Below are 27,646 nucleotides of genomic sequence, written 5' to 3' on the forward strand. Positions count from 1 at the left end.
ATGCCGCTGCAGCAGGGCTCGGCCCGGGTGCGGCAGCGCACGGTGCTGCTGCTGGGGATGGTGGTCCTGCTGGCCGCCCTCGTCCTGGCCGTGGTGCTGGCCTCTCTCCTGACCCACGGAAGGCACGAGGATGGCCCCAAAATGCTGAAGTGGAAGGACAGGGGGACCACTAAGAACTTGCAGGAAGTCGTCCTGGGAAGATGCTACAACTACATCACGGCGCAGCACCCAGAGCTGGGGTGAGTAGAGGTCTGGGACGTGCCTCAGGTGTCGGGTGAACAGAACTGTCTCTCGCCTCCCCCTGCCCGTGACCCCTGCGTTTGCAGTGGCAGGAGGAAATCAGGCACTTAAGAGCTCTTGTTTTGTAGAAAAATGTACAGATAACAATTCGGTGCCCCAGTGGTGGCTTTTATAGGAAACTACCTGCAGAGGCAATAAAAGTAACATTAATCCTAGGTCAAAGCAGAATCATATATGGATTTTGCAACTTCCCTAATGCCAGCTGAAATAAAAGCCGAATTCTAACAGGTTTGAGTACATGGAGGTGAAGCAACTTGCGGTAAAGCTGAGCTGACAAAATCCTGTAATGTGACACTGCAGTCTTGTAACGGGAACTACACAGGAGGGAGGGAAAGGAAAAGGTTCAACACAGATTTATAGGACAGACAAAAATGTTAGAAGAACTTTGAAAAATTTCTTGGGGTTATCCAAAACTGGTTTTAGCATTCGGATAAGACTTTTTGATGAGCTCAGAGAGCTTGTATGGAGAAATTCAGGTGGATCACAATACCAGCTCAGCAGTCCCTGGAAAAACCTTTCCCTGAGGGTGGTCCTTGCTCAGCTCATCACAGCAGGTAGTGCAACACCCCAGGCATCCCATCCATCTCTCTTGCAGAAGAGATTCCGTGGGCCCAGGTCTGCAACTGTGCATTAGAGCTGAGAACTGATTTTCTGATCCCCTTGGTTGCAGAGAAAGGCAAAGTATGAATTAGGGAGTGCCCCGGCCCCCCCAGCAGGTACTGGGGACACCCAAACCCTCAGGACAGGATCCAGAGCAGCCAGGGTCTCTCAGCAGGGAACCATCCACCCCTTCTGTGGCATCAGCCCCTCTGTTTTGTGTCTGCAGTGAGCCTCTGGCAGAATTTTCCATCGCCCTCGGCTGGGTGCGGTGGGGCTGCCCCACTTTGGCCAGTGACAGAACCATCCTGATCTTTGTTCCAAAAAAGGCAATTGCCACCTCTTGTTTTCATGACATTGAGCTCAAGGGGACAAAGCTATAGTTTGAACAAAGTATATAGTTTGCTTGCATTTGGGTTTCTTTTGGCTTTGGATATCCTGCACTGTATGAAAAAGCTGATTTGCAGTATTTGAAGGGTCATGTGGGAAATCATGGCCTGAGCACACAGAGTTCATGCTTTCTTTACATTAAATATTTGTTAGCTTTAGTGAGGGAAAGGAGGATTCTTTGGCAAACAAAATTTAAAAGCTCCTGAAACTTGCAAAATCATACACGTTTCTAAAAGCATAAATTAATTTATTAAAGAATTGTACACTCAATATTTAAATCTGAAATTCTTTTCAAGCCTAATAGCCTTTATTACACGGGCTCATTTCATTCAAACTGAGATGCTGAAGATGTTAAGAACACTTTTGTGTTAATATGCTTTCAGCCACAGCCATGTGTGTCTTCACTGACAGCACAGTCTGAATCTGGACCACAAATATCTCTAGGAACAATCTGTTTAGGCAATTCAAGGACAGTTTTAAAAATACCACAAATCCATGATCACAAGTTTTCTAAAAAGTTTGTTAATACAAAGCACAATATTTTGGGCTATTCATAATCCAACAGTGCTTAATACCATTGTGGCTGTGAGCTCTCTTTCTTTCAGATTAAATGACTTCTCTATAGTAGGACCCTTTTTTGTTCTATTTTATTATTTAACAGACAATTTCTTTTGAAGCATAGAGAACAGAAGAAGGAAAAATATGCTTGTTTATGTATATCTGAAATGTTCAGAGGTTTCCTGAATAGACAATTAAATGCAGGTGCTTTTCTGGGAATCCAACCCAAGACTGCTCATTTCTGATTGTGCTGAGCTCCATGCAGTTTGTGATGTAACCAACCACTTCTGTCACTGGCACTTTCTGATAATGAGCTGGGTGCCTTTAGGACACATCAGAGAGTGGGATCTTTCATCCCTCTCTCTTTCATCATTAAGGTATGCCTTGGATCCTCTGTTGTATGGGACCTGTGGTGCACTTAGTCAAAGAGAGGAGTAGGAACAGGGAACTGAGCTGCTGGGCAGTCCTATGAGCTGGGCAAGCTGTGCCCTGTACTCTGCCAGGACTGCTTCTGCCACTACTTCCCACCATGGGAACTTGTTATCTTGGTTAGATATTTTCTCATAAATTTGCCCATAGTCTGTTCTTGCCCTTTTTATCTTACACTGACACATGTGGTTTGGTGCGGGTGTTTTGGTGTGGTTTTTTTTTTGTTTTGTTTTGTTTTGTTTTGTTTTTGTTTGTTTGTTTTTTTTTTTTTTTAAGATCTGCTTTTAGTAAACTTATGGACATTTCCTTGTATTTCTATGGTTTTTTAATATCAGAGTCACTAAGTTCCACCTTTGATGATATTTTCTGGACACCAAATCTATTCACTGTGGTAGTTAGTGACATTTACTACCTTTTGGAATGCCATATTTCAGATTGGAATAGCTGGCAGGTTTTGAAAAGAAGGGGGATTGTTGACATATGGCTATGGATATTATACTGTTCCTGGCTAACAGTTTTAATAAAAATAAACAGGATTTAATAGAGTTCTACAGTCTCCATTTAGCTCTGCTTTTGCATCTGTGTGCTGTAAATCATTTAAGAAAGCCTCTGACATGTTAGTGTACACCTTCACTATCACAACTCTGTAATCCTTGAGCATAGCTTCTTGCACTCTCCCTCATCTTACTGGAGGCCTTACACCATGCCCATGCAGATCTCTCTGGTCATGCTCTTCTCTTTTCCAGTACAATCTCTGGGCTGAACCCAAACCCAGAGAGGCCACTGAAAGGCTCTTCCTGTCTGCAGTTGAGTTTTATAAACACTCCATGCAATCAGATTTTATCCTGTTGATTTGCTTGTTCTTCAAATTCATCAGAACTCTGCATTGAACTTGCTAACAAAAGGACATTTCTCTGGTACTGTATTACAGCATCTTCCAGTAAAACAAATAATTTTGTTCAACTGCTTGTGTGCAATACAATCCTCAGGTTTATTTCTGCTTCTGGCTGGCTGACTCTTAACATTTATACACATGCAATTTCCTCAGTCTTCCTGAATAAACTTTGTCATGACAAAGTTAATGAGGAAGAGGAAGAGAATACCAAACATTTCAATAAAGCATTTTCAATCTTAGCCCTGTTTTTTGGGAAGCAATGTGGATGGTGTAGGAGCGGGCTGTAGGGGGTTTGTTCCCTGCATACAGACTCACACACCTACATACTGACAGTAAAGAATAATATTTCTCTTTTCACTTCCCTGGAAAATACTGGCTCCAAAGCAATACTTTGTCACAGCTTGGTAGTCTTAGGGTTTTTTTCAACATTAACAGAAGCTAGAAGTTCTGCTTTCACTAGTCTCGTAAAAATCCCGCATGGCCACCACTATGTATGGTAGTTTTGGCTGAATAAAGCCAGAAGCAGTTTGGTCTGAAGAAACAATTTGACCTCAAATTACTTCGTCTTCTCCTTCCCAGTAACACGGACTCCCTCTTGTGGCCTCAGACCCCTCGCAAGTCTCACCTCCAGCCTCGTGCAACGATGAGTTTCCAAGAATTTATCCCTGGTACAATCAGAGCGGGGAGCGCTGCAGGCTCACCTGCACAGCTCAGGGGATTTAGCAGATCCCTGCTGACAGAGACCACTTGTGATGACACGGTAACTCACCCAGCACTCGCAGGATGCTGCTTATGATGGTTTGGCACCTCTGTACCTGTTGGGGCAGAAAAGTGGCAGCAGCTGTAGCCTAAGTTAACTGGTTTAGGTTTCCTCTTCACCACGTTTGAATTGGCAGGCTGAGGTCAGGAACCAGCAGTACTCTGTGACCTGGGGAAGGAGTGGAGTAGACACTTTATTTTAAAGGTCATAGTCACTAATGCCCAAAGCATAAACAATGCTGCTTATTTAATTTTATTTTTTTTCATCTAGAAATAACTGATTTTACATTTGCAGCTCGAGAGAATTTTCATTCTCAGCTAATGACAGCTCCCCCCTCACATCTGCAGTCACTTCTCAGTCTTTCATGCACAGAATCACAGAATGGGTTGGGTTTGAAGCAGGATCATCCTAGAGCACATTACACAGGGGTTTTTTTGTCCATGGAAGCCAGCAAGGACCTACTATTTAAAAATTGTTAGAAGTCAAACCAGCTTTTGTTAGAAGTCAAACCAGCTTATTTTTTGTCTAACTTCTGACAGGAAAAGAGCACGAAGGACACAGACAGGGAGCAGTTTTGATAACACATGTAGCTGCCAGGCCAAACAATGCCACTGTGCCTGACTAAGCAGCGCAAAAACCTGATGATGAAGCTGAAAGTGTAAAACTTCAATACATTTTTCATGCAATCTTGTGTGGACACAAAGAGAATATGTTTCCCCCTTAAATATAATTAGATCAACCAATGTTGTTTTTATCATTAGTGGAAAGTTCTGTTGTAACAAATTTTAACAGTCTATAATTCCATTAAATTTAGTAAGAGTTGGTGCAAGTCCAGGAGAGCTCTGTCTCCTGACTGCACAATCATGAATGCATTTTGCCTTCCCATTCCTTTGCAGCCTGTAGAGATGGAGATATATTTTGTCAAAAAGAACATATGGACCATGATTTTGTGTGAGATACTATTGCATTTGCAACATAATTCCCTCCCGAAAGAAATCTGGGGCTTGTTGTAGGCTTACTTTTCCATTTTGCCTTCATGCTTTACTAGGCATTTTTAATCTAATTCCTTTATGTTTGTTCACTGATTGTTAATGCTTTCACATCAAGCATGGTACTAAATAACCATGATTTGATTCAGTGCCAAAAAAATCCTAGCTTTGTTTTTCATGGCCACAATATTATACTGAAACTTACCTGAGATTTGTTTTTTCATCGAGAAAATATGCCTTACATGAGAGAAACCATTACTGAACCAGTCTTCTGAAGAGTACAAATTACTACCCAATTGTAATGCATCAGACTCTCTTAGAGTCTCTGCAGATTTCTAAAGCTTCCTAATTTGATATCCATCAAGCTGCAGAGGACTTAGTGTTTCTTTGTTTGTGAGAATACGCTTTCTAAAAAAAATCTGTTATCATTGCTGTGCCATCTTTTTTGGTCCCAGAGCAAACCAAAGGCTTTATTTGCCCTGTCTATGGAAAAGGACACAGGAGTCTGGTGACAAGCTGAATGTGACCCATCAGTGTGCCCTTGTGACAGAAGCCAGTGGGCTGCATGAGAAGGAGCATTGGCAGCAGGGGGACAGAGGGGACCTTTCCCCTTGGCTCAGCCCTGCTGAGATGCATCTGGAGTGCTGGGTCCAGGTATGGTCTTGTCACTACAAGGGAGAGAGGGACACACCTGGAGCACATCTGGTGAAGGACCATGAAGATGATTGAAGTGTCTGATACAGAGAGGCATTGAGAGCTCTGAGACTGTCCAGCCTGGAGAAGGGAAGGCTCAGGGTGATAAATACCAGATGAGGGATAACGCTGCTGTACACCACAATGACACGAAGACTCTGACTTCAGAAGGCTGAAAAATGACTCCTTTATTCTTGAGAAATATTTCCCCTTTTATACCATTCTACACAGACCAATTGGATTGGTGACAAGAAGACAAACCTCTTCAATCACGTTGGTCAGACCAGAGGGACGTCAAGAAGAAGTCTCTCCTAGGGGAAATATGTAAACAATTTTGCCATTACCAAAACATGTCTCTTGTTTACAGAAAATTCCCTGGGAAAGGAATTTCAGAAACCAAAACATGTCAGGCACGAACCAGAGCTACAGAGAGGAGTAAAGAAGAGAGAGTCGAGTTTTTCTCAATGGTATTCAGTTGCAGGACAAGAGGCAATGGGCATTGAAGTACAGAAAATTCTACTTAAACATAGGAAAAAACCCAAGTCTTTTTTTACTGAGGGTGGTCAAAGATTGGAACAGATTGACTGGAGACTTTGTGGAGGCTCCGTCCATGGAGATATTCAAAACTAGATGGATCCTGGTCCTGAGCAACCTTCTCTGAGACAGAGGTTGAACTGTCAGAGGATGATCACCAGAAGCACCTTCCTTGTCTTTCATTTCTTAGGAAATACTTTTAGACTTGTAAGAAGTCCCCTGGTAAACTAGGACAAACAGCAATGAAGAAATGTTTTGGCTCATCTCTAATGAAAATGGTGATGATATTTTGTTCCTACATCTGGTTTGTCTCTCAGCATTAAGATGGGCACTGTATAATCATAATAACACATTGCTTATTAAAATACCCAAGTCCTAACATTTGTATATGCCATTAATGTCCCTCTCCCTATTTCATGTGTTTGTGTGCTGACTTTAAAACCTTTTCTGTGTTAGCCTTTGTTATATGAAACCTGAATTGCTCTGCTTTTCATTTCTTCTATCCTTTAATGTTTATAACAAGGTTTTCTTTTACAACTGTTTTTCCCTAAATTGTATACAAGTGACTTTGACTGTTCTTTTAATTTCTTGGTAGCAAAGATATTATAAATATTAACAATTGTTTGAGTCTTACTTAAAAGTACACTTGTATTGAAATATGCTGTACTGAGCTTTAATGGAGAACTGGAATATAGTAGGCACAAATAGACAGTGATTAGTACTTGAGAATATGGAGGCAGGGTTATTGGCTCTGGAGTTTGTCCTCCAAAAGAGTCCTCATGCTGCTTAAAGCTAGTTTCCATAACTACTCTGGGCTGTAAGGGAGGATTCTATTTAGGTTTTATTGCCATCTCTTTCTAAAGGAAGTTCATTAGAAAGAATTAATTTTTTTGAGCAAGAGACAAGTTCATAAGGCAGTGAGTAGCTATCATTTATTTGTTCTTGAAATAATTAATCACCTGCATATTTATTTCTGCTCTTCTGGAGTGTAAATGCCACTCCTAGGCTGTGAAAAGCCATCCAGTTCTGTGCAAAACTCAGGCTCAGTTCTGTGCTGAAGATCTGCTCCCCAACTCTGCAGACAACCCAAGGTCTGAGGGTCCAGCAAGTGTAACAGGGAGATGTCAAAAGGTACATTGTCTTTTGTCCATGGCCAACATCAATGTACTGCTAAGGTACAGAAAGGCTGTTGGGATCTGAATTTATCTCTCACTTGACAACCATATGTCAACTCACCTATCTGTTTTCTAAATTGAGTTTTTATCCTATAAAAATTGTTATTAAATGACTCTATATTTCTTATATACACAAATATTCTACATTAATTTTACAGTATGTAGGTATTTAATGGCTCTTGCTGCGAGATTCCGTAGGATTTCAAATAATTTTTCATGTTTGGGTTAGTTTACACATATTGCATCACTATATTAAAATATCCTTGCAGTCAAAATCTCTTTTGGTTTGAATCCCAGATACCGGAGAGAATATTATTCTGTCTGTACTGACCTTCTACATGTCAATCAGAAGTATTTGCTGATGAAATACTTTTCAACTTAGTTCTCCACTGTAACTCTTTGCAGCTATTTAGTGGTGTGCAGTCAGCTGCCTGTACTTTACCTTCTTTCTTGTTTATTGATTTTATAGAATTGGCTCTACATGGTAATGTCTGGTGGCTGTTTTAGCACCACCCTAGGATTGAAATTATTAAATGTTTTTATGAGCTTGTTGCTGGAAAGGGGAATATTGTTCTCTCCCACTTTTCCCTGCTTCTGTTCTCCTGTAACATCTGTGGAGATGTCAGTGAAAAAAAGGAAAAAACACATTCAGAGGTGATATCATTCAGCTGTCATTGCCACGGTATGGTTAAAACTGAAGAGCTGTTTAGCACCTCAGAAAACCATGAGGAAATATAACTCTAGTTATCCATGGGGATAGGGGGAATAGATCCTCTTTCCCTCTAGGGTCAAATGAAAGTCTGTCTGAAGTGTCCAAGGAAAAAAAACATGCTAAAGATGCATTCTGTCTTCCCAGGAGATGTTCACAAAATAAGGATTTATCAAGGACCTCACTCACAGATGTACTAAATCTCTGATCTGTTCCCTTGTCTGTGTCCTGCTAACAGAGCCCATTCTTGAAGCAGGGACTTCTCCCAAAAAACTGCATTTATGCCACATACCAGCAGTTTTAGTTCTATTAAAAACAAACAAGCAAAACAAAACAAAACAATGTAGTGCAAGTTCATGTTATGGGTGGAAAAAAATTAAAGTGCAGTAAACCATTGAATATTTCCCTGTATAATTTAATTTAGATGACTGTTAAAGAAGTGTTCTTAGAAGTTTAATATTAACATTTAAACTCTTCTACAGATACCCTTTCTGATCAAAGGGTAAGCTAGCTGCCAGCTGAAATTTATTCCCTCTATATCTGTTGATGATATGGCCTTCAGTTGGAAGCTTAAACTATAGAGCAACTATGACCCTCTGGAAAAATGCAGTCCAGGTGAGACTTCTGCCCTGCTGGAGGCTCTGTTCCACTTACAGAGCATCTCTGAAAACACCACCTGCTTTAGCAGCTGGTTTTTTCACCCCGGGAGGCTGAAATCCAGTCAGCAAAACAATCTGCTTGTGTAGATGAACCCTTCAGTGGTTACAGCTGGCTCCTCTTGGCTCAGCCCTTCCCGAAGGGTGATAAGGCCTAGTGCTGTCCTGCAGCACCAATTCCCGACTCACATAAAACACTGCAGGAGCTATAAACCAAAGCCACAAATATTCCTGCCCTTAAAACCTTCTTATTGCTGCCAAAGGTGAAGGACTGGTGTGATGAGGAGCTGTCACTTGCTCCGGGTCGTTTGCTGTACAGGAGCAGACAAAGCCCTGAGGTGCACCCTGCAGCAACCTCACTGATTCTTCTTTTCCCAGACCTCCAGGCCCCCCTCTTTGCCGGGCCGAATTTGATGGCTCTGCCTACAGGCAACCTTTCCAGAAATCATCTTCCTGTGGGGCAGGCTCTGGATCTACCTCTCTATGCCCAGTCACTTCCTCCAGTGCTTTGTTTACTGACTCTTGAACTATTTAGTCAGCAGAAAGCAATATTTACCCAATCAAGCTGCCAAAAAAAATCAAGCATGTCATTTTCATGTCGACAGAAAGTCTGTTACCGTGATATGGTGGCAGACACTTTGCAGTAATTAAACTAAATGGGAAACGAGAGGCTTGTGCTTATTGAAGACACAGATTGACAGGTCTGACTTCTTTCCTTCATCTTTTTCCTTGCTAATTTCCCCCCTTTCCATTACCCAAATGCTAAAACCAGCAGGTAGCAGTGTCCTCAAATCCTCAACAAAGACACTGTTTTGGCTGACCTCTCTTAATTCACATGTGTCTGATTTTTAGGACAAAGACACCTGATGGGAGGCTTTAGGTGCTACAATAATAACAAAGAAGCCGATCCATCATTGCACGCACGTCCCCGTTTCCCAGCTCCGTGCCCTGGAGATGGGTCCTGCCGCCTCCCGGCAGGAATAACCCGCTCCTTTGGCGCTGAGCTCAGCTCCTTCCCCCACCTGATGGCGCTGTTCTCCTTGCTTTTAGCTCCAGCCCAGCTTCACTCCGGAGACGGCCAACCGCAGCTGCCTGGGCCGTCCTTGGCAGCAGCTCCAAAAAAGCTGCTCCAAAGCAGCAGTGGGACAAGGCAAGGCTGGAAGTAGGGAAGGGAAAGCTGAATAAATAAAGCCTCAGAAATATTTAGGGCAGAAAAAGTAGCAAAAGGATTCTGGCTTACAGAGGGCTTCCTCTCAACACAGGCATAAATGTTACATGTCCTTATATAATTTCTGACATAAAGGCAAAGCTACACATAAGCTCACATGAAAAAACAGATTGACTATGGATGTATAAACTTCACTGCTGTCTACAGCCATCAGAGTTTACCAAAATGCAGCACATAAATTGACACAGGCAAAGATGGGTCTGTTAGAGGCAGAACTGTCGCTACACCCTTTAGTTTCTTTGGTACTCATTCTTCTGAGATATCTGGGCTTTTACAGGTGAAGCCCATGCCTTAGATCCCTGCAAGAGTGAAAAGTGGCTTTTTGTCTTTAAGGAGCTATGTTATAACCACAAACATCTCACTGACCTTTTAAAAAGTCAGATTTCTGAGTGCTTCAGTTCATCACAGTTTTGGCTAGTGATGGTAGCAAATGAGAAGGATTTTCTTACACAAATTGCAGAGGTTTGATCACTGCACAGGTTAGGTGCATGGGCTCAAGAGACTGTGTCCAGCTGTAACTTCAGAGCTTCACCACAGGGCCACAATTAAAAACTCAGGGTGTCCAGAAGACGTTGCAGTGTTTTAGAAATAAAATTCTGGACCTTGGAAAATCTGTTATTAATTGCAAGGGAGAACAGGTCTCACCAGAAAAGTGTCTCTGCCTGGAAGGGTGATTTAAAAACATGGGCAGAGTTTATTGAGTTGTCCAGAACAAAGTCTGGAACTAATTCTTTACCTGTAAATTTGAAACGGGTCCCATACTTTAGGCATCTTTCTCAAATTCTTAAGTGGAAAACTAGAGGCAACACAGCCTAAGGGAACACTGCCCTTCTTAAGATGTTTTCAGCATTCAGTGTCAATCCAGTGCTGAACTGAAAGCAAGATGTTGTTCATGATGTAACTGAAATCAGTGGGAATGAAACTTATGCTTGATGTTAATTAAATCAGTTTCAATTGGGGATGAATTTGCTTCGTCATGTCCAGTTAAAGAAAAAAAAAATCAAAAGCAAAGAAAAAAAAATCTATAGTAGCAGTGATAGTTCAATGCTGTCCTGTTCCTTTCAGTGTAAGGATATTCTTTCAAGGTTAGCCAGACCAGTGTATAGATATGAAAGAAATAATGATGCAGAAGCTGTCCATTTTTCTAATATGCACATTAAAATTTGGCTGCTGGAACAGATGCTAATGGAAATGTTTTTGGCCCCAGATTTCACTTGATAGATTAATGTTATTTTCATATACAAAGCAAATGGATAGAAATACTCAAATTTATTGGAAAATGCAATTTCTACCCCAATGTGAGGACAAATGGAGGATATGCTTTGCAGTATGTATAACATTTGGATTTAATAAGGAAAAGTTTATTTGTATCCCAGCCCTTATTGCATGCTATACTGAGTTCAGGGTAGAGTCTCTGGCTCAAAAAGGCCTTAAGGCAAGTTTTCAGTCCTTGTTTTCCAGAGAAATATTGCAGTTTTTATGTTTACAGAAGATTTCTTATGTTCTTTCTGTTAGTTATTATTTCAGGTTTACCAGCTTTGCCCAAACTCTATTCATAAAAATAAAACTTGAAAAAACTAAACACAAATTTAGAGTATATTTATGCTACATATCACTGAATTTGGATACAGTATTTCAATGTCTTTAGTAGAATAAAATGCCTTTGATATTTCAGCATAAACAAAGCTAGCCTCAAAGGAAGAATCCATTATGCCTGAAGAGATTATATAGTATTTGCAGATAGGATGCAGAATTAGTTCATATACAACCCGAAATACACAAACAAAACCCAGAGAAAGAGAGTGCCCAAGGCCCACAGAAGTGTGGGACATGAGAGGATTCCCCATGGACTCCAGGATTATCTGAATTAGATAAATTTAATTAACTGGTAGAGAGAGGGTCTCTTTTGTGGCCTTTCTTTCTTCTGTAAATCCAGAAGGAACACTAAAACAACACATTCTATGACTTAGGAGCAGCTTTAAGAGAAAAGTTTGCTTCTCAGGCATTTTTAATTTTTTTTTTTTTTTTTTTTTTTTTTTTTTTGGCAAGGCACATGTTCTTGTTTCAACCTGAAGCTGTTCTTGCTGGAATTTTTATCATACCACGTGCCAGCAAACTCGTAGTATTGTTTCAGAAGGCCCAGAGCTATGGAAAGTCTCTGCCCTCACCTCTGCTGGGTGTGAGTTAAGTGCTGCACACCAGACAAGTCTTTTCTTTCTGTGTTGGAAAAAGGTCAGGTGAAAATTTATTAACAGAATCTACCTCAACAGTAAGACTGGAAAGAATGGCACATCTTCCTGGAGCTGGTATTTGCAGGTCCTCAAGTCTTCTCACTGCTTATGATAAGCAAACCAGAATCACAGTTCTGTGTGTCTGGTAAGTCTTTAGGATATGAGACAAAATTTGTGCTTCATATCAGAGAAATAGCTTTCCAGTGGTAAATCAGTGATTTATCATTATTCATTTGTTAAAAAAGGCCCATGTTGATAGTTGAGGACAGCAAAAAGAAAAGGTTGTTTAGCTTTTTTATGCATTTTTTACATTGATGATCTGTATTTTTTATTTCTAAAACAATGCTGAAGTTGCCTAGTTTCTATAAAAGCCCATTTTCATGACTTACCATTCTTCCCTGGGATACAAGTAGCAGTACCACACCAATTAGCAGCTATAGAAGAGCCTCTCCCACTTGCAGGCTAAGACCTACTACCTTTTATGACATTAAAGATACAATTTGGCTCAACCCTGCCAGGACTGTGCATAAAGATTTTTTTCTCAGATATTGATGACATTGACACATGTCATCCAGTGCTGAGTTTGGTGTCTTAGGATAGAACACTGATGCTTTGGATTATTGACTCAGCAGTCCATCTTGGCATGATCATGAATCACCTGGATGGTTTTCTTTGTGCCTCTCATGGCCATGACTTGAGTCTAGCAGCAGAAATACTTTATGTTGTGTCTATTTCCTGCCTCTCTGCTTTGGAAATAAAAAAAACCCATGGTTTTTTTATGGTTTCTTGAAAAATATTTTGTTGTCTGAGACCAGGCATAAAAGCTTTGCCATATGAAAGGATAGATCACTGGGTACCCAGTTGTCACCTGTGGCTGTTAACACTTTTACATAAAGCAGATTTCAGGAGTAGCTTAAAAAAAAAAAAAAAAAAAAAAGAAAAAAAAGAGGCCTGCCTGGAGGACAAATCACTTGACAAATTAGAAAGTGTGAGCCATATAAATGTTTGTGAGATGTGCCTTTGCTTACAGCCAAGCTCTACAAATTGTCTTTATGATACCATTGACTGTGCAGAGCAAAGGGGACAGCTGCCTATTCTCTAATGTCACCTCTTAATTAGCAGGAGCCCTCTCTCTTGGATGATTCAGTGTGTCCATATTGTAAGCCTTAGTGGCAGGGAGAGGTATTTACAACTTCCTAACCCCTAAATAAAGTACCAAAGTTTGGAGCGTGGCCTCTGTGGGTTATTTACACTTTGCAGCCAGAGAAATGTTCCTCCAGGAGAAAATTTAAAACACCCAAGTTAAGTTCTGCTAAATAGAACATGAATTCTTGCTGACATAAGAATGCAACAGCAAAAAAATTACCATGCTCCCTGCAGCACCCACAGTTTGGCTTCTTATTTCTACAGTGATGAAACTGGAAGTGCTTTTAGGCTCTTGAATGAAAGATTATAGTCCTGTTAAAAAATCATCATGGTTACTCATCTTTATCCACCAAGAGGTAAATTTGGTTCATATAAACAAGAGGTGTGGTCCCTAATGCAACTGGGGCTGGCCCTGTGACAGATGATATGACATGACATGAAATTTGGGATGTGCCAGGGCTGCCTCAGTTGGCGTCTTAGCCAGAGACCTCCAGGGTGACATGCCCTGTCCCTGCTCCCAGGCTCAGTTTCAGACAGCATTGTACAGTGGCCCCTGATCTGGATCTTGATTATATCTGTGCAAATCAACTGTGCCTCTAGCAAAGTCAATAGCTGCAAATTAGTGCATGAATAAAAATCATCTCAGGTCCCAAACAGCTAAATCACTTCTTTTGTTTTAGATAAAATTACAGATCTTTTTTTTCTCTAGGATCAAACTCTCTGCAGGGAGATACATGACCATATTTTTGACTTGCTCTATCTGAGGGGACAGTATCCTTTGACCATATTTTTAGAATGGACAAGCTATAGCCTGAGAAGCTATTTGCTTCTCGTGATTTGGTGAATAAGGAACAATCAGGAAATTTGATCTTTTGGTTATGTAAAATCAGCACTGATCATTTTTAGGCATAAAAACCTAGATGACATTCAGATGTGGCAATAATCTAATTTGAAATGCAGGAAGGAAAGATGATTTTGAACTGTTCATTCCTCAGTATATACTTCATATGCTGAAGATACGCTGCTTTTGGATCGTGTATTTGTGCCTGAGCATAGTTGGAATTCTTCTAACACCTGATCCAGAGTGTTTTACCACAACAGAGGGAGAACCTTTCACAGGCACAAATACTCATAAATATTTATTAACTGTGTTTTAATGTCTTGGCAGAGATAAGGATTGTCTAAAAATATGGGAATCATTAAAGGATGCGTTCATTTACAAGAACCCCTGCAATATCACACCAGAAGATTATCAGCCTTTAATGGAGCTAGCGAGTCATCCTATACCCTGTAACAAGGTAACGGTGCAGGGTGGGCTCTGGTGGGATGATAGATCTGGACAGTGCTCTGGACAGTGGGATCTCACCCATAACAACTGTGAAGGTCTGTAGGTTGATGAGGATGGTATTTTACTTCTGCACTTACTGCAACAATCCTGCAGTTACACCTTTGGACCCAGTTACCCTGTCCATACTCTGTTACTGGGAATCATCCCTGTGTAAGGCTTGCCTTAAGCCAGGATAATCCCAGTGAAGTGACAAGGATGTCCCCATTCCCTGAGCATATGGCTCTCTGTAAGGAGCATGCCATCATGCTGTTAGAGGGACGCTGCTTCCAGAAAGCTGTTCTTCCATGTGCAGCTCAAAATCAAACAACAAATTTGGTATATATCCTATGAAAACTAGTCAAACCTTTCTTTCAAAATCCTTTAAAAGCTAAACATGTCCATTTCCACAAAAAAAAAAAAACAAAAAACAAAACAACCCACCCAAAGTATTCTGCAAATGACAGTGTTCAAATAAGAACTGACACACTAAGGTGAACTCACTGCATTTCAATAAAACTAAAATTCCTTCACTATCATGAACTTTCTGGTTTTCTCCAGAAAAATTTTCTGATCATCTATAGTATAGCTATCACTTACCAGACAATGTACTTTATTTCACAGTCACTGTTCTGGAGCAAGACAGGTGACCTTGTTCATCGTTATACAAAATCCAATCAAAATTTCCTCACCTTGGAGGACACTTTGTTGGGTTATATGGCTGATAGAATTTCATGGTGTGGAGACCCCTCTGCCCCAGGTAATCTACATCTAAACACAATTCTTTTCCCATTATTTTCTAGTGAATTAGTTTAAAACTTTAACTGTCCAATATTTTGGAAGTCTGAAAATAATACCTATTTCTCAGGTTAAATTAAAAACCACAACTTTGGATGTTATTTTAACACCAAGTTGTTGCTTGAACTATGGCCACATCTAGCTCCCTTTACTTTGTTTGCTTCCTTCCACCCTGTGGTTCCTATGGGACAAATTGCAAAGCAGGAATGTCATTGAGAAAGGCCCTGGCCATGGGCCAGTCAAAGTGCTGGGACACTGTGCAGGTACCTTCAGGGTATCATTGCCCACAGGACTCCTGCGTTGGTGCTTAAGGCTAGGAACCTTTAAACTGGGCTGGAATTACTGAAAATGTTGGGCAAAGTTTAATTTTTCAATGCAATCAGACTATACTTTGTCAGGAACCAACCTGTTTCTCACATGGGTTTTTCCCTTTTCAGTTTTTTGGGAATTATTTGTGATATGAGATCTGCAACTGCCTCTCTAAAAAGACTGTGAGCAAACAGGAAGACCTTTGAACAGATGCAAATTTCTTTTCCTTTTAGAGCCTTCTCCCCATTTAGCCTTCTTACTTCGGTGCAGGGCAAATCTTTTTGTTCACAAAGCCACATAAGCCTTGCAAAAATGTTCACTCTAACCTTAGCTATTGTGTAAATGTATTTTTTCTCAGGAATCAACTATGAATCTTGTCCAAAACGAAATGAATGTGAGAGCAACCCTAGCTCTGTGTTCTGGAAAATGGCATCCAAGATGGTAAGATCTAGACTAAATCTCCCTGAATCCAAAAGCGAGGAAAGGCACTAAGTTTCTGACATTGCCAAAAAATGTGATTTTGCAGATAGAACTTAAAAGATGGAACAATAGAAGGTGACGGAAGCTTTAGCTTCAAGTGTTAAAAATCATGGTGTTGGGATCCAAGGTCTCATATTTTATGTACAACATTTGATGTCCTTGTAGTTCAGGCATTCTTTTTGTGGTCAGAGGCTGAGTGTCAGTGTCAAGAACAATCCTTGGCAGAAAGCTAGAGCTTTGCAAGTAATGCTCACAATTATAACAATCACCTTAATTAAATCAAAGAACATAAATTCCTACAGTAAAATCTATTCTAGCATGGTAATGTGGAAAACAGCAGCCAGATTGGCACAGAGGTTTTCCAAGAGGCTGAGAATCCCCTTGCACTTCCCGGCATAAACCTGAATAGCACACCCTCCCACATCAGCACCTGGCAAGGTTCCTGTGATGTCCCCACCCCTAGACATGCCAACTCCCATCACAGGAATGAGATCCTGCTAGTCCCACTTAAGCAATTAGCCTGGCTTTGTTGAATCAGCACTTTACAGGAACAAAGTGCTAGAGAAAAACTTAATGTCCTGTATTACTTTAACTTTACACGTCTCTAAGATTTCACTCTTGGTATGACTATAAATAGGACTGCCCAGGTGGAAAATAAGCATTCCTGTATGCTCCAGCTCTCGTGTATGTAAGAAAAAGTCTACTCACCATTAAAAAAAAAAAAAAAATGGTTTGTGGGTAAACTAGGAGTGAAAATGGTTCAGTTCCAGAGTGTGTGAGAGAGAAAACCACATACAGACTCAGGTTTTCTCAACTGCAGGCTCCCTTGCCATATAAATTCAAGATCTACTAAAACTCAGGTTTATTACATTTGAAAGTTACACATAATGAAACTTCCCGAAACTTTGCAGTTCTCAAGATCTGAGTTTGTTTAAGGGGACATGAAAGATATGATAAGTACAGTCACCTGCATTAAGCTTTTAAAAAAATTCTTTGCCTTACGAATGGATTATATATCCAGAGTAGGTACTTTATAGACCTTAGTAGTCTTTAAATATTTGGACATGAGTTTTAAAAAATAAAACAAAACTCAGTGATAGTTTTACCAAAATATCAAGAGAGAAAAATCCCAAGCCACAAAAGAGCACAGAGTCACAAGGAAACAAGGATGTGATGGTCTGTGTCCTTAAAGTGATACCTCTGTTCTGGCTTGTCCTTGCTTTCTGAACTAAAGCAGTCTGAGGATTACTGTGAGTTACTACAGACAGCTGCAGCTATAGGGGCTCTGGAAATCCCTATAAAAACTGAAACCAGACAAGCTGCTGTACCAGTCTCATGCAACCTTAGACTGCCAATTCATAGCTGTCTAATGAGGCTTTTATCAAAATTTTGCTATAGCCTTCAGAGGCTTTTTTTTTTTGCACTGAAATATTCTTCAAAAATATTTCCCAGATCCTCTGCTTGTATCAGACAGTTTTAAGGGCATCAGTGAATTCTACCAGCCCCAAGTCTGCCATGGCACTGCATGTAGTGTCAGAGTGTAATGTCCATTGGTTTGGTTCAGTTTGCAGAAGCAGCATGTGGTGTGGTTCAAGTGATGCTCAATGGATCAGTAGAAGCTGGAGCTTTCAGAAGCAGCAGGTATTCACTCAACCATTCATGTTTCTGTGGGACTGCCTATGGTTGTCTGCCCATGAATCCCAGTGCAGAAGGGATTTTGGTAAACTCACCTCTGGCTGTTGTGATTCTTTTCACTCCTTCTATACAGAGACTGTAACTGAAATCCTCCAGAGGGTGAGTGGGTGGGGTTTCCAGTATGCTCTTAGTGCTCAAACTAACTTGATTATTACACTTTCTTTGATTTTACTTCACTAGACTTGGCTACCTGGCTGCAAGCGCAGTCTTGAATAATGTCAAAAGATGAAGAATATGTTTTCTGGGAGAACAGCCATGGTAATTTCCCTGGCACCAAACCAAATCAATAGCCAGGAAACTGAACAGGAGAAAAGACACTAAGGATGGCAAAACTTCAGCTTGTTTCTTGTTTTGAAACTTCCTGTCTGCAGGAAGTTTCAAAAGTTCTCCTGAAAGTGGAATAAGAATGGAGAAACAACATTTGGCCATAAGGCAATAAATAGTCTATGAAAATCCATTGGCAAGATAATGTTCTGTCTCTGAGTGTTATAGGAGCACTAATAAGCACTAGTATTTGGGGAGCACACTCTCTACATCTTTCTGAGATAACTAAGACTGTTTTGCTGTTTCATGTTCCATTCTTACAGCATTTTTGGAAGTGTTGAGATCTTTAATCTCAATCCAGATAAAGTCTCTGAAGTGCACATTTGGCTTATGCAAGACATTGGTGGACCCCAAAGGTAAGTCACAGTGGTGCACCATGATGAACAGTGTGTGGAAGGCACAGGGCACAGCTCAGGTCTGCCAGCAACACTATCTTAAACTCATGAAATCTGCTCTACACTCACCTTCTAGATGCTTACTTTGCAGGAAAAAAATAACATTTGCACTGTTGTTTTCTCTGATATTTTTTGTAGATACTGCTGAACAGTTATAGGTAAAACACAATGACATTTCCCTTGCTTTCAAGGGGTCCCATGATCTTTAAGTTCCTTTCAACTCCACTGAGGTCTACAGACCTTTGCTATGGGTGCAGCACTGAAGTCAGAGTCCAGGTTATGTCTGCAAGGATGTCCATGGGTACATGTCCATGTACCCATGCAAATATGGATATGTTTGTTCACAGGAATGGTATAATTATGCTGAGCACAGCCACTTTTGAATGACAGAACAGGTGGTGGAGTCTCCATCTATGGACATGCTCAAAACCTGACTGGAACCTGGGCAACTTTTCCAGCTCATATTGCTTTGACTAGGTGATCTCAAGCAGTCTCTTCTTACCTAAATGATTCTGTGATTTTTAATAACAGTAGTTCATTCAACTGCAGTTGAAATGCTTACCATGGAATTACTGATACCAGAACAGCAACCTCAGATCACATCTGAGCATTTCTTAGTCTTGTGGTCCATTGCATAAAGGTTTGCTGAACAAAAGGACATTGAGTAATCTTTACATCAGTATCCCTAGACACAGCACTGGATCCTTTGTCCCGTGATTTCCCAGCATCAGAAAAGCCACCATTTTCTCCCTCAACAGCTTCAACAAGGCAGTGTCCTGCCAGCCCTCTTGCTCAACAAGCTCATAGCAATTTCCTTTTTATGTTCTGCTTGCTTCTAAGGAGAGAGTGGGGGAGTAGCCCCAATAGTATGTATTCCTTATATCTTCTCATTTGTATTCCATGTTGAATTACTGATAACTTGTCAAGACTAGTGAACAAAAAAAAGTTGGCAGTGCTCTCCAGTAATGTCATATGTTAGGAACTGGATTTGTCCCCAGTAGTAGAAGTGAATCTTATACTCTGGATGAGGAGACTATTTTTACCTTGAGGTAACAAGTTTTTTCTGTGTCTCTGTCTGTGCCTACGACATTTGTCAAACTTCTCACTACAGCTTTGGAGCCCTTGGGCTATTAAATTAAACATAGAGATAAAGATCTTGAAGGTATGAGAGTGCTACATGCTTCTTGAATCCTTTATCTGGATGGGAAAGAAATACACAAGTTAGGCCTCCTAGGCTGAAACAAAAAATGTTGAAACAGCCCCTTGCCAAAATACTGCAGCAGCAGCAGCCATAAACTGAGTGAAACATACAGGAGGTGCTCATAGCCTGCTTCTTCCCCTGCTTTCTATCAGTTTCCTCCTATCTTACTTCCTGCCTGGGGCTTAGCTGCTGGTTTTCATGATTGGCCTTTTCTCATCACACAGAGGACTTGACCGTTTTGCTCTTTGACAGATTTCAATAAGGCTTGTATTGTGTTGGTGTGAGTGGAAGCCACCAGCAGCAATGGAGCAGTTCTAGAGCAGCCTGAACTGTGAGTGGGACTGAATCCCGTCCCACAGACATCCTCCTGCACAAAGTTCTCATGAAAGATGCACAGCATCACATAGTCTACCAGCAAGGGCTCAGTGGTAGCCAAAGCTCCACAAACCCAATGGACTTAACAGCACATTAGCAAACAAGTTTTTAAAGAATCTTACCTATAATAAAGCAGTGACATAGTGTGGAATTTAGGTGAGCATTTTGTACACACAAGGAACAAAAGTAACTGAAGTCTTCTCTCCATAGTGAATCCTGCTCAGGTCATTCCATTCAGAGGTTAATAAGCATTTTGGAGGAGCGAAACTTTAAGATCATCTGTGAAGACAATTACAGGTAATTATCCACTCTTTTTGGTGATGACTTTGCTAACATAAAATTAACATTGCAGGTTTACAGTGAGCTAGAGAAGACTTCCTCCTTGCTGCCATGACATCCCTCCAGTGTGCCTGGGTCTTTCCCAGGGGCTTCCAGCCAGGCAGCAGCCCTGGGATTGGCTGGATATGGGGCTTGCTCTTTGCCCAACACTTCTTATTGAGAATGTTCAGTTGTTTTCAGGGAGGAAGAAATCCAGCCACCAGATTTTCTTCTGACTGGGCTTTTACTTAAAATAGTCTGAACCAAAGAGACAGCTTTCCTCCCTGCTGCAGATAATGCAAGGTGTCAAGGGTGGTCCTTACTTCCTTCACCACAGTTTGACCGTGCTTTCTGTCCTGCTGCTTTGTCAGAGAGTGAGGCATGAGACACGATAAGCATTACTAACTACTATTATTTACCATAGTCAGGAGCAAAAAACAAGAGTCTGGGAAACAGCAGCCCAACTCCTGAAATCTCCATCTTCCTGCTGAGGAAATACAAAAACCAGAGACCCTTTATCCCTGTGTGTGGGTTCAGAGACCTTCACGCAGAGCAAAATTGTTCTTTAGAGACATTAGAAAAGCAGCAAACATTCCATACTGCTCGTATCTTATCTGTCAGGAACAGCTTTTCAGTGTCAAGGACTCATACTTGGATAAGAACATTTCCAAAGTAAAAAAAAGATTTCTATGAAGTTCTGAGTTTGTGACAATAGTTTAAGTAAGGAAAAATTGGTCTGCAGAAGAGAAAAATGATAGGTCTTTAAATCTGAAGGCAGAGCAATATATTTCTGTCTGGGTATTGCTGAACCTGATTAATGGGTGCTCTGCACTTTGTGAAAAAGTTAGCACTGGCGTGGTGCATAAATCTGCCAGATCGTGTTCTTACTTTCTCTTTGGATAAATGGAACCTTTAACCAATACTCCCAGGACCTGTAAGGAGGCACAGATTATTCCAGCCTGTGATGAAATAAGCTATCGGGTGAGGCAGGAAGGGGAAATATATCGTAGCTTAGACCCCTTGTGGCTTAGCACAGGGAGGAACCTGACACACTCATTGCTGTGTCTCACATCTCACTTCTGAAGGTAAAATAACAAGAAGGGCTTTTTGTCAAAGCTTAACTAACACATATATAAACAACTAGGTTGAGTATTAATTAACAGACAATTAATTTTACTATTTTATATGCAGAATAATAGTAAGACAAGAAATTTACAGGTAAAGCCAAACTTCAGGATAGACTGTGTAAGTTGGCTTCACTCCCCTGCAATCATGGCAAACAGAACCATGTAGGTCTGTATCAGCTGAGCATCTGCCTTTGCATACTGTGCAGCAACTGGTGCTGCTCATTTTCTCTTGCTTTTGTCCATGTTAACAGTGTCTTCCAGAAGTAGCTCTGAGACTGGACTCACTAGGATGCATTAGGAAAAAATCTCGTATCTGACATTCACAGCAACAGCTTTCTGTTGTAGCAGCAGGGCTTACCAATGAGTAAGACAGATGGTGAACTTTCAGCATGGCAGGAATTCCACAGTCTGTGCAAAAGATCTTTCTTCTTTTTTGTAATTATATTTTATATTGCAGCATAGCTGACATGCTGTGAGGTCAGATCCTACTTGATTTTGTACTGACGTGCCCTTGTCCCTAAAAACACCAAAGTTACCTTTCTGCAGCAAGATCAAAAAGAACTACCCTAAGAAAATCAATCTGCCTGATAAGCACAGATGTAACTTTCACATTGCATTCACTAGCTGTGAAGAAATTCTGTTGTACTTGCAAAGTAATTATTAAGTATTTGTTTGGTTTTGTGTCTTTTTTCAGGCCTGTTCAGCTCCTTCAGTGTGTGCACAACCCTGACCACACAGACTGCAGGCTTTGCACCAACAGCACAGCAATTCTGTGAAACAGAGCTCTCCACACTGCTGAAGAATTTTGTTACTTGTGTGTAAAGCTGGAGAAGATGTGGCTACATAGCTAAGAGTGATAACAGTAGCATGGCATGTCCTGAGGCCATAACCAGAAATCCTTGCTGTGATACTAACAGCCAGATAGCAGGAGATGATACCTGAGGTGTGATCTGTACACACACACACACACAAACACTGTTTCAGGTGGACCAGGGCTGTGGTCAGCGATTCAAGGCAGGTGCTTTGCCCTGGTTTTCTCCCTCCTGTACAGCTCCCCACTGGCACAGAGCAGGGACTCCCTGGGACATGCACAGAGAAGAGACTTTCCAAGAGAGGCAGAACTTGCCCAGAACAGTGCTCAACTTCCTTCCTGCTGAAAGGTTAAGCAGGAAATGACCAGGACATGCTACACTTTCCCTGCATCCCAGTGCAACTTTCCCCAGAGTGGAATGTTGCCCAGTGACACGTAGTATGAATTGTGGCTTTTCCAGGTACTGTGACACTTCTGACCAGGTAAAGCAAGCAGTGGAATAGGCAGAACAGTCCTTGCCTTTTAATGGGTATCACAGTAAGCAGCTGATGGGAAGACAGCTGAGCTGAGCCAAGAAAAACCCAGAAACTGCTCAGAAGGTTGCCTGCACCTGTAAGAATTGCTGAGTGTGCAGCTGGGAGAGAAAATAGTGAGACTGACTCAGACAGCTCCATTAAAATCCTACTGGATACATCATTGCCGGTCAGATTACATTTTGTTCTTAATATAGCATAAACACCAGCCTTCCAACTTTCATAAAAGGTCCCTCAGGCCACAACTTGGCCATCCACTGGAATAGAAACAAACATCAAACGGTTGCCACAATAAGGAGTCTCTCTTGACCTCAGTTTTCCACAGTGAAAGGTGATGCCTTGAGGTGTATAATTCACAAGCACTGACGCACTGTAGTGCACTGAAACAGCAGGTTTCACTGATTTCCTTTGATTTCTATTTTACCAGTCTCAAGTGCAGTGTTTATAGCAAAACAAATACCTGAGGCCAGCTTGTGGCCATGGCTGTAGTGCCTCTGTGCAATGCCATTGAAACTAAGAGAACAGAGCAGGCTTTGCTACAGATTTACTCCTAGGTGCTGAGGTCACAGTGTGACCAGCAGTTACCAAACCTTTAGGCAGACTGAGGATTTCCATGATCCCACAACTGGGGCTTTCCATGATCCCACAGGTAGAAGGTTGTATTGCCACATGTTTTAGTGACTACCCAGAGTGTAAAACACAGTTATGGAACTGCACAAGCTGGTGTAAATTTGAGCCTCTCTAGATAAACGTTGTCTCTTTAGTAGCAATAGAAGACCTGCACTGAGCCTGGCTGGACCAACCCAAGACCTCACCCATAATGTTTACATTAAGTGAAATGTATTTTTATTTGCAAACTGTTATGTAACTACTTAGATGAATCAACATAGACACATACCAATACTTTCACATAGGTTATTTCTGACTATCAGTTAAAAGTTTGTCTTCATGCTCACTTTTGTACCTCTTCTGTTGCAATATAAAATATTGACTGCAAAATCAAGATCTGTAATAAAATTGCTGATGACAAATGTTCTTAATTCAGTGTCACATTGTACGTAATCCCAGAAAGTTAAGAGAGAAAGATTCTCAGAAGACCAAAATAGGCCACTTCCTAAAAACAACTCTGAAATCTCTTCAATGTATGAAACACTATACACAACCACCCAGGAGAGCAGAGAAACAGAGCAGATCCTCCCCAGGCTGTGTTCTCCATCTGATACAGGGAAGTCATTCTCTTTATAGGTGGCTGGAAATGAAACATCCTGAGTCTTTATCTTGAGCATAGATTGTTCTTGGCCATAAGAGTTAAGAAAAATGATCGTTCTTGTCAGTGGTTTTGTAGCAAGATGCTAAGAAGCAAACTGTGCTTTTGGAAGCTGAGATGCACAATTAATATGGGCAACTGTGCTGGAGGAGGAAGTGATGGCTTTGTAATGCAGGTGGCTGGCAAGTCTGGGCTGCTGGGATCACATGCATGGCAGAACATGAGCAAGCTCATTTCCAACGAATATTTTTATTATGCATGATTACACATCTGAAATGCCGTGCAGACATGCCCTACCATAAAAGTAATCTTGCAAATCCTGTTACTTTGCTAAAGACTTACCAAGCAAAAAACCCTCCCAAACCAATACAAAATATTCCAAATTCACAGAAAATAAATAAAAGGAAAAATAACTATGCATTTTTCTCACTATTTGGAATAAATGTTTCTTTTTATGTTTTGGAAAATGTTGGGATTTGAAAATGTGTTTTTAGGCTGAAAAAGCTAACTCTTGTAATTTGTTCAAGGTAAATAGGCTGGCTTGTGCCTCAGGCCCACATCAAACACTGCCCAGAAACACGAGAGGAATCTGAGTTACTGTGTGATAAGGTGATATCAAGGTTGTCACTCCCAGAACCACACAGAGCTGGAAAAACTACTTCTAGGACCCTACCACAACAGCATTGCTGCTCCCAGGCCTTTAAGGCTCTTAACCTGACCAGCAATCATTAACCTTACTATGAAACAAAGGAAATACAGAAAATTTTGTTCTCCCTGGCAGCCCAGCACTTAGCCTTATGTTTGATTTTATATAAGATAGAATGGTTAGGATTGGAAGGGGCCTTAAAGATCACGTAGTTCCAACCCCCCTGCCATGGGCAGGAACACCTTCCAATAGGCCAGTTTGCTCAAAGCCCCATTCAGCCTGGCCTTGAGCACTGCAATATGGGGAAAAATCTTTGAGAGAGGGTTTGATATTGTTTTTGTGTATATTGACAGCATATGGTGCAGTGGGTCTGGGTCCCCCTGGACTGGCAACAGGGGAGTGGTTTTGGATGGAACCTGAGGTAGTGGCAGCACTGCAGTGTCTCTCAGTATGAGGCAGAAATTTCCCCTTACTTTTTTGGGGCTACCCTACATGCAGGTACCTGAGAAGACTCCCTGATACTCAAAACAATGATCCTCAGACATTGTCTTACACAAAAGACCTGAGTAGAAAGAATAAAAAGATGAGATCAGCAAGTGTTCAGGTAGGAAACCCTGTGAAAGGGCTGAATTTCAGAAACTTTCTCTTAACAGCAATAACATTTACAGGCTTAAAATGAAAATTAAATGGACTAAGAGGCTGATCCTTCCTATTAAATAGCTTGAAAGGAGCAATGGCCAATCTAAAGAAAATTCTTTGCATGTAAAATACGAAGGCTAGTGAAAAGATTAAAAACAAATAGTATGTCTGAGTGGTTATCCCTCTGCTTTGTCAACAAAATTTAATGAAATTACTGATGAACCAAGAAAGGCAAATAGCCTAATAATACTTTTTTCCTTGCTTAGGAAAAAAAAAAAAAGATCTTATATCTAGTAGAAAAAAAAGCTTTATAGTTTGAAGAGCATGTTTGTTTTCAGCACTGCACTGTGGAGCAGGAGAGGGCAGCTGCCTGCCTGCTGTTCCTCCTCTCTTGTGAGGCAGTGACTGCCCAAATCAGAATATCCAAGAAGCACATAGAGCAGCATGTGCTCCACACCAGCATATTTCACAGCAATACAGCTACTTTACCCCCAGTTCATTTAATTGCTGGGATTTGAGTGTGCATGGAGGGAGAGTAGAGTAGAGAGGATTAAAATCCATGCTAAATACTTTAGATAGGATATTTAAGGTTTGTTGGCTGATTGTACAGACTTTCTCTACAAACAAAAGGGAAAACCAAGCACCTCCTGAAAGCACTTATCCTGCTCTGCAGCAGTGAGGGCAGCACAATAGGGATGATGTGCACTCCAACACAAGATCCTTATCTCTCTCCACTCCCTATGAAAATTTCCTAGATTATCAGCTCAAATTCATAGAATTAGCTTCCGGGTGGATAAAGTTGCATAAAATTAACCTCAAATATATTTCCCCGTGAGAGATTTTGCATTGCAGCAAAGGACATAGAAGCATCCTCTCAAATGCAGCAGATAAAGAGTTTTTGCAAAATATTTAAAAATTATAATTTCACAATCCATTTTCTGAGTATCTAAAGCATAGTCCTAAAATTTGCTGACAATTTCAAGAACTGACTGTGTGATAATGAAGTCTTTTGAGCATATCAATTGCAGTCAATTAGAAAACCTGCATTCTGCTAGAGAAAAAGAAATAGTTATTAATCTGCTCACTCTATTTCATATATTTTATTTCTATTGACTTCCTGAATTTCCAAGATTGAGATCATATTTGCTTGCTTTAGGTTTTTCTTTTTCTACACATGCCATACTTGCTTAGATTTTTGGCCTTTTTTTTCCCAATTTAAGCACAGGCAAAATTGTCTATGGAACTGCCATGGAAAAAAAAAATCATACAATTTCTTTCCTATGGCCTAGTGGAGTAAAAATGCAACAGGTGTAAATTATATTTACACCTTAAATAGCTTAAAGAGTAGCTTAAAAATGAGGGTGAGTGGTTTCTCAATGAATCTAGAAATTAATTAGTCAATGCAAGAGAGTGACAATAATGGTTTGCAGAGGACTGGGAAAACTCTAGGGGAAAACATTTTTCCATTCCTACTCTTCTTGGAATACTAATCAAATCAATAGCTCTCTAACAATTAGACCTGGACCTCTGCAGTTGAGTTCTGAACCTTCAGGGAGTGAACAAAAGGTCTCTTGCCTGAAAACATCAGTGAAGTTATGATCTCTGTGGGTCAGACACAGAGGGGTGTGTAACTCACTGAACAGTCATTTGGAGCCCTACTGGGATGGATGATAAACTTCTTGATGATGAGGCCTTACAAAGAGCATAAATTTGTGCAATAATAGGCTACATCCAATGTTAGGGGACCAGAAGGAGCCAGATTTGCTTCCCTAAGTCAGACTTCCAACAACATCAATTTGTGGTTATGTGCTCGGTTTATACTAGGGAAACATTAAGTGGTCTAGACAGAGATAAATTATAGAAATGAACACAAATGTAATTCAGATTACTCATTCCCTGTGCTAAAAATGTTACAAAAATAAGAAGCAAGAAGACACTTACCGTCTCCAATTTTTTTTATGTTCTCAATTTTCTTGAGTAATATCAGACACTGCTGATATGTGGTTTGTGGGGCTACTCCATGTGAAGAAGCAAAATAATAACACATGCCTTGATAAGTTTAAGCAGGTCATGGTAAGTCTTTTCTTCATTAATCAACTACATTTTTGTTTGAG

At 40.8% G+C, this 27,646-nt stretch overlaps 1 protein-coding gene and 1 long non-coding RNA gene across 3 annotated transcripts; one reads left to right on the plus strand and one right to left on the minus strand.

Annotated features, from left to right (window-relative positions):
• CD38 (CD38 molecule) lies at positions 1-23,994 on the plus strand (the record flags this gene model as incomplete). Its single annotated transcript, XM_083861727.1, has 8 exons — positions 1-239; positions 14,459-14,588; positions 15,239-15,374; positions 16,080-16,162; positions 17,766-17,842; positions 18,484-18,576; positions 20,402-20,488; positions 22,331-23,994. 8 exons carry the CDS (start codon positions 1-3, stop codon positions 22,410-22,412), a joined length of 927 nt encoding a protein of 308 aa, XP_083717853.1. The 3' UTR covers positions 22,413-23,994.
• LOC310909667 lies at positions 3,944-27,577 on the minus strand. 2 transcript variants are annotated; one of them, XR_014590133.1, is made up of 4 exons: positions 27,474-27,577; positions 20,314-20,470; positions 5,873-5,922; positions 3,944-4,097 (listed from the first exon to the last, which is right to left on the minus strand). It is a non-coding gene; the product is annotated as an uncharacterized lncRNA (long non-coding RNA). The 2 variants fall into 2 exon arrangements; XR_014590134.1 differs by lacking the exon at positions 3,944-4,097 and having other exon boundaries at positions 5,641-5,922.
• Positions 27,578-27,646: the final 69 nt, after the last annotated feature.

The sequence above is a fragment of the Zosterops lateralis genome (genome assembly GCF_965231275.1).
Source record: "Zosterops lateralis genome assembly, chromosome: 5".
Lineage (NCBI taxonomy): Eukaryota > Metazoa > Chordata > Aves > Passeriformes > Zosteropidae > Zosterops > Zosterops lateralis.